Below are 21,210 nucleotides of genomic sequence, written 5' to 3'. Positions count from 1 at the left end.
ATGTTCAGGCCCCGATCACACAAAATCTTTTTCACTCCATCTTTCCACCTCCAATTTGGTCTCCCACTTCTCCTCGTTCCCTCCACCTCCGACACATATATCCTCTTGGTCAATCTTTCCTCACTCATTGCTTAAATGCATAGGAACTTTTTTTTTAGCATACCAAGATGTGATGTGTATATATATGAGAAAGGGTAGTGAATGATGGAATTTAGAGTATAAATCGTTAGTGAAAGACCAAAGAGAGATATATGGATGGTACGTGCAGGAAAGGCATATAAGTGATTAGGAGGAATACAAGAGAAATGGAAAAGAAAAGAAAAAGGTAAAATAGCTAAAAAAGATGGTTACTGAGAAATGGGATAAGAGAGAGTAACAGTGAGCCTATGAGATAGCAAGGAAATGTCTTAAAAAGGAGATGAATAATATGAGGAGAACAAGAGGAAAAAAGGGAAATATGTTGTCAAAGCCAAGTAATAGTTCCATATTCCACAATTACTAGCAAAACTGTTTGTAGTTGTATCCGAGCTGCTAATGGTCATCTTGTAAGGAAAACCAAATTCTTATATTTGTAAAATGTCATATAAGATACCTAGTATTGGGAGTTACCAGTTTATAGTCATTTGACCTTTGAACACTGGTACTTACAAATGAATTAAAAAGAAAAAGATAATTCCTAGCCCAACTTTTTTTTTTATATATTTGATTGTTGTTTCCCACGTTAGCAAGGTAGTGCCAGGAAACAGGTGAAGAAAGGCTTATCAGCTCACTTACACATATGTGCTTATACACACATAAATATACGTTATCCTTGGGGATAGGGAGAAAGAATGCTTCCCATGTATTCCCTGCATGTTGCAGAAGACCAACTGAGGATATCCCCTGTAAGACTCAGTCCTCTGTTCTTAACACTACCTTGCTAATGCAAGAAAAGGCAATTATGTGCAAAAAGATATACATTTGTATATACGTTCATAAATGCATATACATATATATGCTCTATGGGGCCTGGATGTGGAAAGGGAGCTGTGGTTTCGGTGCATTATTACATGACAGCTAGAGACTGAGAGTGAACAAATGTGGCCTTTGTTGTCTTTTCCTAGCGCTACCTCGCACACATAAGGGGGAGGGGTTTTTTATTTCATGTGTGGCGGGGTGGCGATGGGAATGAATAAAGGCAGACAGTATGAATTATGTACGTGTGTATATATGTATATGTCTGTGTGTGTATATATATGTATATGTTGAGATGTATAGGTATGTATATTTGCGTGTGTGGATGTGTATGTATATACATGTGTATGTGGGTGGGTTGGGCCATTCTTTCATCTGTTTCATTGCGCTACCTCGCTAGCGCGGGAGACAGCAACAAAGCGAAATAAAAAAAAATATGTATTATACTTTGTCGCTGTCTCCCGTGTTAGCGAGGTAGCGTAAGGAAACAGACGAAAGAATGCCCCAACTCACCCACATACACATGTATATACATACAGGTCTACATGCACATATACATACCTATACATCTCAACGTATACATATATATACATATACAGACATATACATATATACACATGTACATAATTCAAACTGTCTGCCCATATTCATTCCTGTCGCCACCCCGCCACACATGAAATGAAAACCCCCTCCCCCACATGTGCATGAGGTAGCGCTAGGAAAAGACAACAAAGGCCACATTCGTTCACACTCAGTCTCTAGCTGTCATGTATAATGCACCGAAACCACGGCTCCCTTTCCACATCCAGGCCTCACAAAACTTTCCATGGTTTACCCCAGACACTTCACATACCCTGGTTCAATCCATTGACAGCACGTCAACCCCGGTATACCACATCGTTCCAATTCACTCTTTTCCTTGCACGCCTTTCACCCTCCTGCATGTTCAGGCCCCTCTCCAGATCCACACCCCACATACCTTTCTATGCAACATGACATATATTTATTTTTTATTATTTATTTTGCTTTGTCGCTGTCTCCCACGTTAGCGAGGTAGCGCAAGGAAACAGACGAAAGAATGGCCCAACCCACCCACATACATATGTATATACATACACGTCCACACACGCAAATATACATACCTATACATCTCAACGGATACATATATATACACACTCAGACATATACATATATACACATGTACATAATTCATACTGTCTGCCTTTATTCATTCCCATTGCCACCCTGCCACACATGAAATGAAAGCCCCCTCCCCCCTCATGTGTGGAAGGTAGTGCTAGGAAAAGACAACAAAGGCCACATTCGTTCACACTCAGTCTCTAGCTGTCATGTAATAATGCACCGAAACCACAGCTCCCTTTCCACATCCAGGCCCCATAGAACATATATATGTATATGCATATATGAATGTATATACATATGTATATATATACATGTATATACATGCACATATATACACATGTATGCATTTATACTTGCTTGTCATCATCCATTCCTGATGCCACCCTGCCCCACAGTAAACAGTATAGATGCATGAAAGAAAAGAAAAATGGTATTATATACATTTTCTCCTGCCCCACACCCAATCATTACCCCTAACATCAGTGAGGTAGCATCACTAAGCATATGAAGAAGGCCATATCTACTCACATCCATACATGAGCTGTCATGTGTAGTGCGTGGAAACTGCAGCTCCCTCTCCAGATCCACACCCCACATACCTTTCTATGCAACTGATTAATCATACTTGCAAATTAAGGAACGACTTAAATATGCATTTTTTTTCATTAAATGTTGATTGATATGATGTTTTGTTAACTCTATTTTTTTGGAGTACAGTTTTAAACATTATTACAATCAAGTAAAGTTATTAACGCTAATTTGTGTATATTATCATTATTTCATTATGTTTTCGTACTTAGGAACATTTCAACTTATGAAGTGTCCAGGAATGTAACCCTTTGTAGGTTAAGAACCCTCATTATTGTTTTCCTTTAATGCTATATTACATAAAGAAGTTATTTTAAGATTGGTTTAGTCATCATGTATTTTGTATGATGATTACATAGCAAAATATATCTCGATTCTATTCTCTGCCACCTTTTAATGAACATCAAATTTTCATATCTTGAATTTGTTTTATGAGATACCCAGTATTATTTTCCTTTCATAGAATACATAAACAGAATTTTTTAAGGTATATTCTATTTTATGACAGAGAAAAATAATATAAGATTTGTTACCCAGAGTAGTTTTAAAATTTGTATACCACAGCCACTGGTAAAACAAATTTATGTTCTTGTTCCACTTACTGGAAGATATGATGTAAATAGATGCAGGTGCTACTGTTTCTGCAGAGTGATCAGGCTTTCTTTGTCAAGTCTTCCAGAGTAAGTATATCTACTCCAATGTGTATTCAAAGCATAAGAAAAGTACCAGTGCATAAGGGAGTACTGCTCTGGTATATAAAGTCATCACTCATACTGTTGAAGGTGCTCAGGTGTTTTCATGATGATCAGAAATTTATGGGCATAGCCAAGTCCTAAGTCCTAATCATCACCCTCTTCTGTACTCTTTTCATTAATTTATCTTTTATATAAGAACTTTCTTATTTTACGATAGCATGTGTTATATTGAGGGCAAGCTGTTTGAGGTATAGTCCCCAAATAAGATGAGATAGGAAAAATTTTTGGTCTTATAACATGGGTTTCAGTGGCTTATGTAGTGACATATCTTCTAGAATGTAACCTTTTTACCAAATGGGGCTGATGGTAATTGAAATGAGGTTAGTGAATTTTTGAAAATTTATTTCACTTAAAGAAAGTACACTTGGTTAAGATTAAGTTTAATTTATGGATATAAGCCAGCATTAGGTGAAGTATTGATTAGAGGTAAGAAATGGCATATGCTCACTCAATCCATGGCTTTCATCTACTCAACTTCATGGGTGCTTATCTGGTGTAAGTGAAATCTCTGTTTCTGAAATGTATCAAAAGGTAAAACATGTATAAGTGAAGCCACACATACTTGGCTAGTTCAAACCATATATTTATTTTTCATTTTTTCATCCATGTGTGCCATTTCTTACATTAGTGAGGTTCCTTCTGGAACAGACAAAAAATCACAGGAAGTGTATAGTAATTTACATTATAGCAGTTGCAATAATCAACATTTGTACATTGTGTGTATATTAGTGTGCAAGTTGGTTTACATGTTTGTCATATTAATTGCTTGTAACCAACAGGTTGGTGCATGGGAACACTTTGTTGAAATTTCTCGACGCTTCCCAGATTTTTACTTGGTGTCAAGTCCTCCTGTTAGCCAAGCACTTTGTCGACTACTTCACGCTACAATTGAGCCAATTTACCGAAAGTATGGAAATTATTGCTATAAATTGTTATGTGTGAATAATCTGTCAGTCATGAATATGGATATATTTAGGGGACTATATTTATGTATATATACTTTATGTGCTGAAAAAGGACTGGTGATTGGGAATACCTGGTTTAAAAAGAGAGATATACATAAGTATATGTATGTAAGTAGGAGAGATGGCCAGAGAGCGTTATTGGATTACATGTTAATTGATAGGTGTGCGAAAGAGAGACTTTTGGATGTTCATGTGCTGAGAGGTGCAACTGGAGGGATGTCTGATCATTATCTTGTGGAGGCGAAGGTGAAGATTTGTAGAGGTTTTCAGAAAAAAAGAGAGAATGTTGGGGTGAAGAGAGTGGTGAGAGTAAGTGAGCTTGGGAAGGAGACTTGTGTGAGGAAGTACCAGGAGAGACTGAGTACAGAATGGAAAAAGGTGAGAACAAAGGACGTAAGGGGAGTGGAGGAGGAATGGGATGTATTTAGGGAAGCAGTGATGGCTTGTGCAAAAGATGCTTGTGGCATGAGAAGCGTGGGAGGTGGGCAGATTAGAAAGGGCAGTGAGTGGTGGGATGAAGAAGTAAGATTATAAGTGAAAGAGAAGAGAGAGGCGTTTGGACGATTTTTGCAGGGAAATAATGCAAATGACTGGGAGATGTATAAAAGAAAGAGGCAGGAGGTCAAGAGAAAGGTGCAAGAGGCAAAAAAGAGGGCAAATTAAAGTTGGGGTGAGAGAGTAACATTAGATTATAGGGAGAATAAAATCCTGGGAGCCTTGAAGAATGTTTGGAAGTCGAGAACATTATCTAGGAAAGCAAAAATGGGTATGTTTGAAGGAATAGTGGATCCAACAATGTTGTATGGTTGCGAGGCGTGGGCTATGGATAGAGTTGTGCGCAGGAGGGTGGATGTGCTGGAAATTAAATGTTTGAGGACAATGTGTGGTGTGAGGTGGTTTGATTGAGTAAGTAATGTAAGGGTAAGAGAGATGTGTGGAAATAAAAAGAGCATGGTTGAGAGAGCAGAAGAGGGTGTTTTGAAATGGTTTGGACACATGGAGAGAATGAGTGAGGAAAGATTGACCAAGAGGATGTATGTGTCGGAGGTGGAGGGAACGAGAAGTGGGAGACCAAATTGGAGGTGGAAAGATGGAGTGAAAAAGATTTTGAGTGATAGGGGCCTGAACATGCAGGAGGGTGAAAGGCGGGCAAGGAATAGAGTGAATTGGATCGATGTGGTATACCGGGGTTGACGTGCTGTCAGTGGATTGAATCAGGGCATATGAAGTGTCTGGGGTAAACCATGGAAAGTTGTGTGGGGCCTGGATGTGGAAAGGGAGCTGTGGTTTCGGGTATTATTGCATGACAGCTAGAGACTGAGTGTGAACGAATGTGGCCTTTGTTGTCTTTTCCTAGCGCTACCTCGCACACATGAGGGGGGAGGGGGATGGTATTCCATGTGTGGTGAGGTGGCGATGGGAATGAATAAAGGCAGACAGTGTGAATTGTGAGCATAGGTATATATGTATGTGTCTGTGTGTGTATATATATGTGTACATTGAGATGTATAGGTATGTATATTTGCGTGTGTGGACGTGTATGTATATAAATGTGTATGGGGGTGGGTTGGGCCATTTCTTTCGTCTGTTTCCTTGCGCTACCTAGCAAACGCGGGAGACAGCGACAAAGCAAAATAAAAGATAATAAAAAAAAAGATGTTTTGGAAGGAGGTAAATAAAGTGCGTAAGACAAGGGAACAAATGGGAACATCAGTGAAAGGGGCTAATGAGGAGGTGATAACAAGCACTGGTGATGTGAGAAGGAGATGGAGTGAGTATTTTGAAGGTTTGCTGAATGTGTTTGATGATAGAGTGGCAGGTATAGGGTGTTTTGGTCGAGGTGGTGTACAAAGTGAGAGGGTTAGGGAGAATGATTTGGTAAGCAGAGAAGAGGTAGTAAAAGCTTTGAGGAAGATGAAAGCTGGCAAGGCAGTGGGTTGGGATGGTATTGCAGTGGAATTTATTAAAAAAGGGGGTTACTGTATTGTAGACTGGTTGTTAAGGTTATTTGATGTATGTATGACTCATGGTGAAGTGCTTGAGGACTGGTGGAATGCTTGCATAGTGCCATAGTACAAAGGCAAAGGGGATAATAGTAAGTGCTCAAACTACAGAGGTATAAGTATTCCTGGTAAATTATATGGGAGGGTATTGATTGAGAGGGTGAAGGCATGTACAGAGCATCAGATTGGGGAAGAGCAGTGTGGTTTCAGAAGTGGTAGAGGATGTGTGGATCAGGTGTTTGCTTTGAGAAATGTATGTGAGAAATACTTAGAAAAGCAAATGGTTTTGTATGTAGCATTTATGGATCTGGAGAAGGCTTATGATAGAGTTGATAGGGAGAAAAGCAAATGGTTTTGTATGTAGCATTTATGGATCTGGAGAAGGCTAATGATAAGAGCTGATAGAGATGCTCTGTGGAAGGTATTAAGAATATATGGTGTGGGAGGTAAGTTGTTGGAAGCAGTGAAAAGTTTTTATCGAGGATGTAAGGCATGTGTACGTGTAGGAAGAGAGGAAAGTGATTGGTTCTCAGCGAATGTTGGTTTGCGGCAAGGGTGCGTGATGTCTCCATGGCTGTTTAATTTGTTATCTCGGAAAGCAAAAATGGGTATATTTGAAGGAATGGTGGTTTCCAACAATGTTATATGGTTGCGAGGCGTGGGCTATAGATAGAGTTGTGTGAAGGAGGGTGGATATGCTGGAAATGAGATGTTTGAGGACGATGTGTGGTGTGAGGTGGTTTGATTAAGTAATGAAAGGGTAAGAGAGATGTGTGGTAATAAAAAGAGTGTGGTTGAGAGAGCAGAAGAGGGTGTTTTGAAATGGTTTGGTCACATGGAGAGAATGAGTGAGGAAAGATTGACAAAGAGGATATATGTGTCAGAGGTGGAGGGAACAAGAAGTGGGAGACCAAATTGGAGGTGGAAAGATGGAGTGAAAAAGATTTTTAGTGATCGGGGCCTGAACATGCAGGAAGGTGAAAGACGTGCAAGGAATAGAGTGAATTGGAACGATGTGGTACACCGGGGTCGATGTGCTGTCAGTGGATTGAACCAGGGCATGTGAAGTGTCTGGGGTAAACCATGGGAAGTTTTGTGGGGCCTGGATGTGGAAAGGAAGCTGTGGTTTCAGTGCATGATACATGACAGATAGAGACTGAGTGTGAATGAATGTGGCCCTTGTTGTCTTTTCCTAGCGCTACCTCGCACACATGTGGGGTAGGGGGTTGTCATTTCATGTGTGGCGGGGTGGTGACAGGAATGAATAAGGGCAGACAGTATGAATTATGTACTTGTGTATATATGTATATGTCTGTGTGTGTATATGTACTATACGGTGAGATGTATAGGTACATATATGTGCGTGTGTGGACATGTATGTATATACATGTGTATGTGGGTGGGTTGGGCCATTCTTTCGTCTGTTTCCTTGCGCTACCTTGCTAACGCGGGAGACAGCGACTGAGTTTGGTAAAGTGTGTGAAAGAAGAAAGTTAAGAGCAAATGTGAATAAGAGCAAGGTTATTAGGTACAGTAGGGTTGAGGGTCAAGTCAATTGGGAGGTAAGTTTGAATGGAGAAAAACTGGAGGAAGTAAAGTGTTTTAGATATCTGGGAGTGGATCTGGCAGCGGATGGAACCATGGAAGCGGAAGTGGATCATAGGGTGGGGGAGGGGGCGAAAATCCTGGGAGCCTTGAAGAATGTGTGGAAGTAGAGAACATTATCTCGAAAAGCAAAAATGGGTATGTTTGAAGGAATAGTCGTTCCAACAATGTTGTATGGTTGCAAGGCGTGGGCTATGGATAGAGTTGTGCGCAGGAGGATGGATGTGCAGGAAATGAGATGTTTGAGGACAATGTGTGGTGTGAGGTGGTTTGATCGAGTAAGTAACGTAAGGGTAAGAGAGGTGTGTGGAAATAAAAAGAGCATGGTTGAGAGAGCAGAAGAGGGTGTTTTGAAATGGTTTGGGCACATGGAGAGAATGAGTGAGGAAAGATTGACCAAGAGGATATATGTGTCGAAGGTGGAGGGAACGAGGAGAAGTGGGAGACCAAATTGGAGGTGGAAAGATGGAGTGAAAAAGATTTTGTGTGATTGGGGCCTGAACGTGCAGGAGGGTGAAAGGAGGGCAAGGAATAGAGTGAATTGGATCGATGTGGTATACAGAGGTTGACGTGCTGTCAGTGGATTGAATCAGGGCATGTGAAGCGTCTGGGGTAAACCATGGAAAGCTGTGTAGGTATGTATATTTGCGTGTGTGGACGTATGTATATACATGTGTATGGGGGTGGGTTGGGCCATTTCTTTTGTCTGTTTCCTTGCACTACCTCGCAAACGCGGGAGACAGCGACAAAGCAAAAAAAAAAAAAAAAAATTTCTTGCAGTCCATGGTATACTTTAGACACAAGGGAAATGTATAATTAGTGGGTTTGAGGTGTGTTGATAAATTATTATTATGTGACCTCAGTTGGTCCTGCAAAATGGTTAATTCGCCAAGGCTTTGGAACCAAGAGGGCAAGAAAATCGGTGGCATACCTGTATATATGGACAGAGTGATGAGGGAAATAAAAGCAAAACTAGGGAATAGGTGTGGAGAGATGGCATGTGGTGGTGAGGTATGGTGGCTTGTTACAAGCCTATATGCAGACAATACTGTGTTGTATGCCAAGAGTGAAGAGGAGTTGCAGAAGGTTGTAAATGTATACTCATGAGTGTAAGCAAAAGCGAGTGAAGGTAAATGTTAGTAAAAGTAGTGTAATGGTTTCTGATAGAAAACAGAGTAAAAGTATAGATTCTAATTTCTGCAAAGCCCTATACAGTGTGAAACGAAATTGTACTCAACTGTGTTACAGATATGGAGGGAGAAAGGCTGGAACAGGCTACACAATTTGAGTACTTGGGAGCTATCTTAGGTAAATTTGGTGATATGGAAGGAGAGATATGGGAGAGAAGAGTACAGCATAGAAGAGTTACTGGGTTCCTCAACAGAGTAATGATGGGTAGAAGGTGTAAGTATGGAAGTGGAGAGGGGATGAAGGGACAGCATAATCCTTCCATCCTGATATAAGCAGCCAAAATATGGACATGGGAGGAGTCACAGAGGTCAAGAGTCCAGGTTGTGGAAATGAGTTATTTGAAAGGAGCATGTGGTATGACTAGATGGAATGAAGAAAGTAATGAGGGAGCATATGAGAGATTTGGTATGGCAGGGAATGGATTGTGGAGTGGTAAACTGGGTGAAACATACTACTTTCAGGTGGTTTGGGCATGTGAAAAGAATGCAAGATGGAGTGTTAACATGGAGAGTGTATGACAGAATAACTAAAGGGGCTGGTGTGAGAGGATGACCACCTGAGATATCGGAAAATAGAGTGAAAGAGTACTGTAGGGAGAGAAATAGGGGAGAAAGCATGGAATGGTGAATTTGAGGGAGGCATGCAATGACAGGCATAAGTGGAGACTCTTTTATTGTGGCTTCTCCATTCATGGGAGTTCCCAGAGGGAACAGGTATCAGAGATATAGATTTTTTTTTATTATACTTTATCGCTGTCTCCCGCGTTAGCGAGGTAGCGCAAGGAAACAGATGAAAGAATGGCCCAACCCACCCACATACACATGTATATACATACACATCCACACACAGCACATATACATATCTATACATCTCAACATATACATATACATGTATACACACACAGACATATACATACATACACATGTACATAATTCATACTGTCTGCCTTTATTCATTCCCATCGCCACCTCGCCACACATGAAATGACAACTCCCTCCCTCCGCATATGGGCGAGGTAGCAATAGGAAAAGACAACAAAGGCCACATTCATTCACACTCAGTCTCTAGCTGTCATGTATAATGCACCGAAACCACAGCTCCCTTTCCACATCCAGGCCCCACAAAACTTTCCATGGTTTACCCTAGATGCTTCACATGCCCTGGTTCAATCCAATGACAGCACATCGACCCCGGTATACCACATTGTTCCAATTCACTCTATTCCTTGCACTCCTTTCACCCTCCTGCATGCTCAGGCCCCGATCACTCAAAATCGTTTTCACTCCATCTTTCCACCTCCAGTTTGGTCTCCCACTTCTCCTCGTTCCCTCCACCTCTGACACATATATCCTCTTGATCAATCATTCCTCACTCACTTGCTCCATGTGACCAAACCATTTCAAAACACCCTCTTCTGCTCTCTCAACCACACTCTTTTTATTACCACACATCTCTCTTACCCTTTCATTACTTATTCGATCAAACCACCTCACACTACAAATTGTCCTCAAACATCTCATTTCCAGCACATCCACCCTCCTACACACAACTCTATCTATAGCCCACACCTCGCAACCATATAACATTGTTCGAAACCACTATTCCTTCAAAGATACCCATTTTTGCTTTCCAAGATAATGTTCTCGCCTTCCACACATTTTTCAACACTCCCAGAACTTTCGCCCCCTCCCCCACCTTATGATTCACTTCCACTTCCATGGTTTCATCCCCTGCCAAATCCTCTCCCAGATATCTAAAATACTTCACTTCCTCCAGTTTTTCTCCATTCAAACTTACCTCCCAATTGAGTTGTCCCTCAACCCTACTGTACCTAATAACCTTGCTCTTATTCACATTTACATTCAGCTTCCTTCTTTCACACACTTTACCAAACTCAGTCACCAGCTTATGCAGTTATCGCCTCCCCATTAGCCCCCTTCACTGATGTTCCCATTTGTTCCCTTGTCTTATGCACTTTATTTACCTCCTTCCAAAACATCTTTTTATTCTCCCTGAAATTTAATGATACTCTCTCACCCCAACTCTCATTTGCTCTCTTTTTCACCTCTTGCACCTTTCTCTTGACCTCTTGCCTCTTTCTTTTATACATCTCCCAGTCATTTGCATTATATCCCAGCAAAAATCGTCCAAATGCCTCTCTCTTCTCTTTCACTAATAATCTTACTTCTTCATCCCACCACTCACTACCCTTTCTAACCTGCCCACCTCGCACACTTCTCATGCCACAAGCATTTTGCACAAGCCATTACTGCTTCCCTAAATACATCCCGTTCCTCCCCCTCTCCCCTTACGTCCTTTGTTCTCACCTTTTTCCATTCTGTACTCAGTCTCTCCTGGTACTTTCTCACACAAGTCTCCTTCCCAAGCTCACTTACTCTCACCACTTTCTTCACCCCAACATTCTCTCTTCTTTTCTGAAAACGTCTACAAATCTTCCCTTTGCCTCTACAAGATAATGATCAGACATGCCTCCAGTTGCACCTCTCAGCACATTAACATCCAAAAGTCTCTCTCGCACGCCTATCAATTAACACAATCCAATAACGCTCTCTGGCCATCTCTCCTACTTACATATGTATACTTATGTATTTTTTTTTTTTCATACTATTCGCCATTTCCCGCGATAGCGAGGTAGCGATACTTATGTATATCTCTGTTTTTAATCCAGGCATTCCCAATCACCAGTCCTTTTTCAGCACATAAATCTACAAGCTCTTCACCATTTCCATTTACAAAATAGATAATGAAATACATTATACACCTGCTCAGGACTGAGGTGCTCTTCAGCTATGAGTTTCGCAACTTTGGCCACATATTCGGCAGCTCCTTCGTGGTTGGCAGACCGCTTTTCTCCGCACACTTTAGTCATGGAAATTATATGATGCTTCTTGAATCTTTGAATCCATCCTTCACTATAGTCATGCTCCTGTTGTAATTTAAGTTCTTTATGGAACAACTTAGCCTGGTCCATTATCATGCTACCTGACAAGTCCACTCCATCACTCTGACGCTGTCGAAACCTTTGCATCATCACTCGATCGTGCTCAGTACTCTTACCATCTTTCATAGTTTTTCTAATCATCATTTGCTTTTTGGAATCGTTGTCTTCATAGAATTTCAATATTTTCTCCCTTTGCTTATATATATCATGAACAGTTGATGAACCAATACTGTAGATGTCATATAACTTACGCACCAAAACACCACGGTCCATTTTTTTCAAGTTCTACTTTATCTTGGATCAATATGGACTGGTGTTTACATTTGACAGTACAACTGACACTCATATGTCTTAGAAGCCATAGCTAGGGTTAAATTTAAGCAAAATAAGGTAAGAATCTCACAGAATTGTGATATCACCACCAAGTGCAGAGTAAATAATGTAAATAAGTATGCCCTACACACAATGCCATCTGTGGCCGCCCAGTAAACTAGTCTGGTGGCCACGGTAATTTCAAGTTCCTTCATGTAATTTTGCTTGGACTAAAGGAGGTGCCGAACCATCAGTTGCCAGAAAATCGGTGGTGTACCTGTATGTTAAAAAGCTATAGTGATATCACACAACCCTGCCTCACACCCACATGTATATTGAAACTTTTGCTCATATATCTCTTACACATGCATTTGCTGCTTTATAGAGGGCTTTCACACCATCCTACAGTTGTCTCCCTTCCCAAAATATCCTTAACACAGCGTAAAGCATTCCATTTAATTCTGTTACATGTTTTCTAAATATCCATAAAAGCTTCTTATCTTTTGCTAGATGCCTTTCCATGATCATTCTCAACAGAAAACTGTCAACACAGCCCTTACCTTTCCTGATACCCACTTGCTCCTCATTTATTCTGCATTCAGTCACTTTCATCTCTCTGTGAATCAGCACTGTAACATGCACTTTTCCTGGTATACTTAAGACTTATTGCCCTATAATTCATACATACATTCTCAGCACCTTTCCTTCGAATAAAGGAACAATAATAGCTTTTGCCCAATCCTCAGAGACAACCTTCTGCTTCCATGATAGATTATGCATCCACTCTATCACACTCTCTCTTCCATATTTCACCATTTCAGTTGTAATCACAACCTCTCCAGCTGACAAAGCTTTAGTCAATTATTTTCTTTTGTACTTTTGTCAGGGTGTGCAGCCTACCAAGTCGATTGAAAGGGAGCATTGTGGAATTACTTGACAACCCACTTGCTCCTCACCCAACATATACCTTCAATGATATGTGTACAACAATATTCCCCATGTTGACTGTTTTGGGACCACACTTGTATCAGGATCCAGGCCTGATGTATAAGGTACTCAGGGTGGCAAGAATAGCCCTAAAACAGGTAAGGAAGTTCTTTATTTGCCCATTTTGCTAATTTTGTTTCCTTTTGAGACATTGGCAACTTATGATGCTCCGACTAATACTGATCTTAGGACAGTAATAAGATGTGACAGACATCATTGCTAAAACTGTAGAGGCCACAAATATTAGAATTTATAGCGTTTCTTGTGTTTTATTAATGTGTTTAGAAATTTTTTTTTTTTTTTTTTTTTTTTTCATACTATTCGCTATTTCCCGCGATAGCGAGGTAGCGTTAAGAACAGAGGACTGGGCCTTTGAGGGAATATCCTCACCTGGCCCTCTTCTCTGTTCCCTCTTTTGGAAAATTAAAAAAAAAAAAAAAAATGAGAGGGGAGGATTTCCAGCCCCCCGCTCCCTTCCCTTTTAGTCGCCTTCTACGACACGCAGGGAATACGTGGGAAGTATTCTTTCTCCCCTATCCCCAGGGAAAAATGTTTAGAAATGGCCTGGCATATTTTTATGATCTGTAACATATGGCAATTTATGTAGTAGATACAAATTTCTTATTTCATATATGTTCTTGCTTCCTATGTGAGAGATATAGCATAAAGAACATTGAAATATCTGGAAAAGACATTAACAGAGTACTAAAAGATCTTGACCCATACCAGGCTCATGGTCCTGATGATGTTTCACCATATGTGAAGATGTGTGCAGATACACTCGACAGGTCTCTTGAAATGCTGTTCAGGATGTCAATGGAGAAATACAAATTACCAAGTGAATGGAAAATGGCAAATGTCATACCCATCCATAAGAAAGTAGACTAGGAAAAGATGTTGAACTACAGACCCATGTCTTTGGTGACTGTGGTCTGTAAGGTACTGAGAAAGTTAATCAGAAATCAGTGGATGACTTTGTACAGAGAAATTATGCAAGGGAGAGGCAACACAGTTTTAGGGAAGGGAGGTCATGTGTAATGAAACTCTTAGATTTCTATGAAATAGTGAATTCTGTCTTAGACACGTGAGAAGGCTGAGTAGATTGTTGATATCTGTATTGTCAGAAAGCATTTGTCACAGTACTCCATGGGAGGCTGATTAAGAAGCTGAAATACCAGGCAGGCATAAAAGTGAGACTCCTTTATCAGATTGATGATTAAGGGACAAAGTCCACATGTCAGAGGAGCCTTCTCCAGATGGTGGAGGTGACCAGTGGAGTGCCCCAGGGCTCTGTTTTGTGACTGTTACTCTTTTTGATCTGTATAAATGACTTGCCTGAAGGTATGGACTCATATCTGAATATGTTTGCAGATTATGCAAAAGTCATAAGGGAATTGGAAAGAAAGGAGGATTGCCTCAATTTACAAGGGTACTTAAACAGACCCCTAAAGTTGGTCTGATATATGGTAGAAGAAATTCATACTAAGTAAATATAAAGTAAATCTGAGGGTCTTGGAGAGGGGGCTAGGTGTGCAGTATTCTAGGGTTGAGGGTCCTGGGAGTGAATTATTTGTTGTTTATAGATGAAATGGTTCTCATGTCAGCCTTGAGAAACTGTCAAGTTGGTGTCAGGGCTTGGGAAAGTGTATGTATAGTTAGGGGTCAGGACAGGTTGGTTTGAAGGGGATAATGTAGAGAAATTATGCATGACACCAAATGGAACAATGGGAGCTGAAGTGAATCATAGAATGAGAGATGGGACGAAGTTCCTAGGTGCACTGAGGAATTTAATGAGCAAGAGGGCAGTGACTGCAAGGGCAAAGATGGGATAGTTTTAAGGTATAGTAATCCCCATATCGTTTTATTGGTGCATGTGTTGGAAATTTGATATCAGAGGTCAATAGGACAATACGCTATAGTGTAAAGAGGGTTGATTACGAAGGGAATCACAGTGTAAAAAAGGTGTGTGGCAGTAAGCAGACTATGAATGACAGAGTTTGAAATGGTTTGGAGAGAATGAGCAAAGAGTAACTGAAAGGAGGATATACCCTCAAGAGAAGGGAATAAGGGGGAGGGGTTGACAAAGAAGAAAATGGAAGGATGAAGTGAAAGAGGCTTTGAGTTCCCAGGGGTTAAAAATGGAGGAGGGTGAGAGGTGTGCTTGGGATAGAGCATGTTGGAGTGATGTGGAATAAAGGTGTAGTTTGCTGTCAGTAGGCTGAACTGGGTCATATGGATTTATCATGGAAAACCACAGAACCATCAGTGGGGCTTAGCTATGGATGGGGGCTCTGGTTTCATTGCATTATACATATTGGCCAGAGAGTGATTGTGAACAAATCAGGCTCTTCATTTGTTCTTGTTGTTAATGTGGGAAACAGTGAACAAGTTTAAAAAAAATGTTACATAGATTTGTGTTTGAACTAGTAATATAATTAACTTTTTCTTCATCTTAAAGGTAAAAGTTGGAACAGATGGAGTTCGGAGTAGTTTCTACTATGAGTTTCTTGATGTTTTGGATGAAGCACTTCTCCCATCCCTCTCCATGCTTGACTCCAACCCTTGTCTTGCAGAGGAAATTTGGGAAACCCTAAAGATGTACCCATATCAGCACAGGTATCTAAATGGATATTTTTGTAAATATTTTTTTTTTCTTTAGAGTATTTTCCCAAACAGTTTCAAGGTTGTTATTAACCTCTTATACATGAACCATTATAATTGAAGTATCATGGTCCCTGTTCATTGATGAGGTCTTAAGAAAAGCTGTTGCCAAGTAATCTGTTGTTAAATGAACTGTTGAGACTGTTCTTGAGTAAAACTTTTCCATATCTAACACTTAGATATATCTAGTAATCAATTTTGATTTTACCCAGTTTGTTTCAGTAGTATTTCTCACATGTATTCTGTAAAGCAAACACATGATCCACACATCCTTTACCATGCATGAAGCCACATTGATATTTACTGAAATTACTGATAATACTGTTTCCATCAACACCTTAAGCATTTTTGGTGGCACTGGATCCAAGAACAGTTGTAAAATTTGTGGATAAAAACCTTCCTGTCTTAAAGTGTACTCAAATGTGAATATAGAATTTATTTAGAATCTATCTTATAATGCTTTTATGAATTTTACTTAATGCTTGATTTCTATTCCCTACTTCACTGAACTAGTGCTAAGAACAGATGAAGAAAGGTCTCATTTTTTCACATTTACTATATCTGTCTTCTATAATGCACTGAAACCAGAGTCCCCTTTCTACAGTCAAGCCCCATTGTTTACAGTAAATTTACTCATTAATGATATTGATTTATATCCTATTACAATTATTATAACTCTTTTGCTCTCTTGAAGGGAAAATAATTGTACGTATAGGTATATTTAATTTTTTGCGCTATTTACACCAGTTGCAAATGAAACAACCATATCCAGTTCACCACCTTCCTAAGACAAAGAAATAAGTTTATAATAAAGATAGTTTACCTATCTGCAATAGCATTATAAATTATTTTATATCATCAGATGTCATAAATTTCTCTGTTTAAAAAATGGTCACCAGTCTCATAATACACCTCTGTGCTGTATCTGTACTCAGTTTCATAAGAGTTTGAATGATAATAGTGATTTTAATTGATATCCAAATAATTCAGAAAGCACTGCTTTCAAAGGTACAGTGCGTTCTTACATACCACTCCCTATCCGAGTTTTTCATCAGTATCTTAGTGAGTTCATAATTCATTTCCCCTTGGTGAAGTCATAAATATGCTCCATTTGCTGTGCAGGAAATAACAGACAAGTATGAAGAAAATATTTATGTGTTTGTACTGTATATTATAGAAAAATTTATTCCAAGTTTTGCCATTTCTTATACCTAACATGTTTATTAGTTTGTTTGTGTACCCCAGTACACTTTTCTAGACATTGAGATTGGGTTCTATGTCACATCTCCGACTGACTTTATCTGCGGACATGAAAGCATTTAGTCTTTTTTGCCAGTGTGACAGGGTTAGTAAAATGTCAAATGCAATCTTAAGCAATTGATAACAAGTTACTTATGAAACCAACTGATTATTATGTACAGGCACCTCTCAGTTCTTACAATATTAATGTTCTTGAGTGAGTGCTCAAATTACAGAGGTATAAGTTTGTTGAGTATTCCTGGTAAATTATATGGGAGGGTATTGATTGAGAGGTTGAAGGCATGTACAGAGCATCAGATTGGGGAAGAGCCGTGTGGTTTCAGAAGTGGGAGAGGATGTGTGGATCAGGTGTTTGCTTTGAAGAATGTATGTGAGAAATACTTAGAAAAGCAAATGGATTTGTATGTAGCATTTATGGATCTGGAGAAGGCATATGATAGAGTTGATAGAGATGCTCTGTGGAAGTTTGTATCGAGGATGTAAGGCATGTGTACGTGTAGGAAGAGAGGAAAGTGATTGGTTCTCAGTGAATGTAGGTTTGTGGCAAGGGTGTGTGATGTCTCCATGGTTGTTTAATTTGTTTATGGATGGGGTTGTTAGGGAGGTGAATGCAAGAGTTTTGGAAAGAGGGGCAAGTATGAAGTCTGTTGGGGATGAGAGAGCTTGGGAAGTGAGTAAGTTGTTGTTCGCTGATGATACAGCGCTGGTGGCTGATTCATGTGAGAAACTGCAGAAGGTGGTGACTGAGTTTGGTAAAGTGTGTGAAAGAAGAAAGTTAAGAGTAAATGTGAATAAGAGCAAGGTTGTTAGGTACAGTAGGGTTGAGGGTCAAGTCAGTTGGGAGGTTAGTTTGAATGGAGAAAAACTGGAGAAGTAAAGTGTTTTAGATATCTGGGAGTGGATCTGGCAGCGGATGGAACCATGGAAGCGGAAGTGAATAATAGGGTGGGGGAGGGGGCGAAAATCCTGGGAGCCTTGAAGAATGTGTGGAAGTCGAGAACATTATCTCGGAAAGCAAAAATGGGTATGTTCGAAGGAATAGTGGTTCCAACAATGTTGTATGGTTGCAAGGCGTGGGCTATGGATAGAGTTGTGCGCAGGAGGGTGGATGTGCTGGAAATGAGATGTTTAAGGACAATGTGTGGTGTGAGGTGGTTTGATTGAGTAAGTAACGCAAGGGTAAGAGAGATGTGTGGAAATAAAAAGAGCATGGTTGAGAGAGCAGAAGAGGGTGTTTTGAAATGGTTTGGGCACATGGAGAGAATGAGTGAGGAAAGATTGACCAAGAGGATATATGTGTCGAAGGTGGAGGGAACGAGGAGAAGTGGGAGACCAAATTGGAGGTGGAAAGATGGAGTGAAAAAGATTTTGTGTGATCGGGGCCTGAACATGCAGGAGGGTGAAAGGAGGGCAAGGAATAGAGTAAATTGGATCGATGTGGTATACCGGGGTTGACGTGCTGTCAGTGGATTGAATCAGGGCATGTGAAGCGTCTGGAGTAAACCATGGAAAGCTGTGTAGGTATGTATTTGCATGTGTGGACGTATGTATATACATGTGTATGGGGGTGGGTTGGGCCATTTCTTTCGTCTGTTTCCTTGCACTACCTCGCAAACGCGGGAGACAGCAAAGAAAAAAAAAAATCAATATAATTCATTGTAAAGTAAGTATATCATAGTATTTCAAATTTCCTGGTAAGTAAATACTGTAGTTTTTCACTGGTAATATTCAGTACTGTTTTATTACTAACAAAACCCCCTACTCTCCAACAGCTAAATGTTTGATGTTTTTTTTTTTATTATTATTTTGCTTTGCCGCTGTCTTCCGCGTTTGCGAGGTAGCGCAAGGAAACAGACGAAAGAAATGGCCCAATCCACCCCCATACACAATGTATACACACACACACGTCCACACACGCAAATATACATACCTATACATCTCAACGTACACATATATATACATACACAGACACATACATATATACCCATGCACACAATTCACACTGTCTGCCCCCATTCACTCCCATCGCCACCTCGCCACACATGGAATACCATCCCCCTCCCCCCTCATGTGTGCGAGGTAGCACTAGGAAAAGACAACAAAGGCCCCATTCGTTCACACTCAGTCTCTAGCTGCCACGCAATAATGCCCGAAACCACAGCTCCCTTTCCTCATCCAGGCCCCACACAACTTTCCATGGTTTACCCCAGACGCTTCACATGCCCTGATTCAATCCACTGACAGCACGTCAACCCCGGTACACCACATCGATCCAATTCACTCTATTCCTTGTCCTCCTTTCACCCTCATGCATGTTCAGGCCTCGATCACACAAAATCTTTTTCACTCCATCTTTCCATCTCCAATTTGGTCTCCCACTTCTCCTCGTTCCCTCCACCTCCGACACATATATCCTCTTGGTCAATCTTTCCTCACTCATTCTCTCCATGTGCCCCAAATCATTTTCCCTAACCCTCTCACTTTGCACACCACCTCGACCAAAACACCCTATGTCTGCCACTCTATCATCAAACACATTCAACAAACCTTCAAAATACTCACTCCATCTCCTTCTCACATCACCACTACTTGTTATCACCTCCCCATTTGCGCCCTTCACTGAAGTTCCCATTTGCTCCCTTGTCATACGCACTTTATTTACCTCCTACCAGAACATCTTTTTATTCTCCCTAAAATTTAATGATACTCTCTCACCCCAACTCTCATTTGCCCTCTTTTTCACCTCTTGCACCTTTCTCTTGACCTCCTGTCTCTTTTCTTTTATACATCTCCCACTTAATTGCATTTTTTCCCTGCAAAAATCGTTCAAATGCCTCTCTCTTCTCTTTCACTAATAATCTTACTTCTTCACCCCACCACTCACTACACTTTCTAATCAACCCACCTCCCACTCTTCTCATGCCACAAGCATCTTTTGCGCAATCCATCACTGATTCTCTAAATACATCCCATTCCTCCCCCACTCCCCTTACTTCCATTGTTCTCACCTTTTTCCATTCTGTACTCAGTCTCTCCTGGTACTTCCTCACACAAGTCTCCTTCCCAAGCTCACTTTCTCTCACCACCCTCTTCACCCCAACATTCACTCTTCTTTTCTGAAAACCCATACAAATCTTCACCTTAGCCTCCACAAGATAATGATCAGATATCCCTCCAGTTGCACCTCTCAGCACATTAACATCCAAAAGTCTCTCTTTCGCGCGCCTGTCAATTAACACGTAATCCAATAACGCTCTCTGGCCATTTCTCCTACTTACATACGTATACTTATGTATATCTCACTTTTTAAACCAGGTATTGTATTGATAAAAACAGGAAAAAAATCATGCTCTTCCAAATTAATTCAGTCTCGTCTACTTTAAAGGTTTGCATAGGATGATAACTGCATTCTTCATCAATGCTTTTGATGGTTCCTGAGAAACACCATTGGCTGAGACAACCTCACCAGATATCTTGGTGATATGATAATTGTAGCATTTCCTAAAATTCTCAAACCAACCAAGACTTGCTTGAAATGTCTTTGCTCCTCCATTTGCTGCTGTCAAGTCATTATGTATACTCTGGACCTTTTCTTGTTTGGTAATAGAAAAATTTTCTTGACTTTACTATTAGATCCTTGTGTTCAGCATTCGTTCCATTCTCTCCATAACTAGACTTCAGGAATATGAGGCCTTAGATGCTCTGATTAATGATCCGTTCTTGGCACTCTGCTTTATCTTCTCTGCAGTATCATGAATAATTCATAAAGTAGATTCACTAACTCCAAGGGTATACTTGATATCACTTGTTCATTTACCTCTCTC

At 40.3% G+C, this 21,210-nt stretch overlaps 1 protein-coding gene across 5 annotated transcripts in view; it reads left to right on the top strand.

Moving 5' to 3' along the window:
* Positions 1–21,210, top strand: part of tho2 (THO complex subunit 2-like protein) — a 201,030-nt gene that overhangs the window by 21,393 nt on the left and 158,427 nt on the right. For all 5 annotated transcript variants that reach the window (XM_071679275.1, XM_071679276.1, XM_071679277.1 and 2 more), the window contains exons 8-10: positions 4,220–4,347; positions 13,365–13,563; positions 15,924–16,081. In XM_071679275.1, the coding sequence (XP_071535376.1) occupies positions 4,220–4,347; positions 13,365–13,563; positions 15,924–16,081 (485 nt within the window). The remainder of the gene's footprint in view (positions 1–4,219; positions 4,348–13,364; positions 13,564–15,923; positions 16,082–21,210) is intronic.

This window comes from Panulirus ornatus, chromosome 29 (assembly GCF_036320965.1).
Source record: "Panulirus ornatus isolate Po-2019 chromosome 29, ASM3632096v1, whole genome shotgun sequence".
In the NCBI taxonomy this organism is placed as follows: domain Eukaryota; kingdom Metazoa; phylum Arthropoda; class Malacostraca; order Decapoda; family Palinuridae; genus Panulirus; species Panulirus ornatus.
The sequence above is the reverse complement of the archived record's forward strand: the minus strand, read 5'-3'. Positions and strand labels throughout refer to the sequence as shown.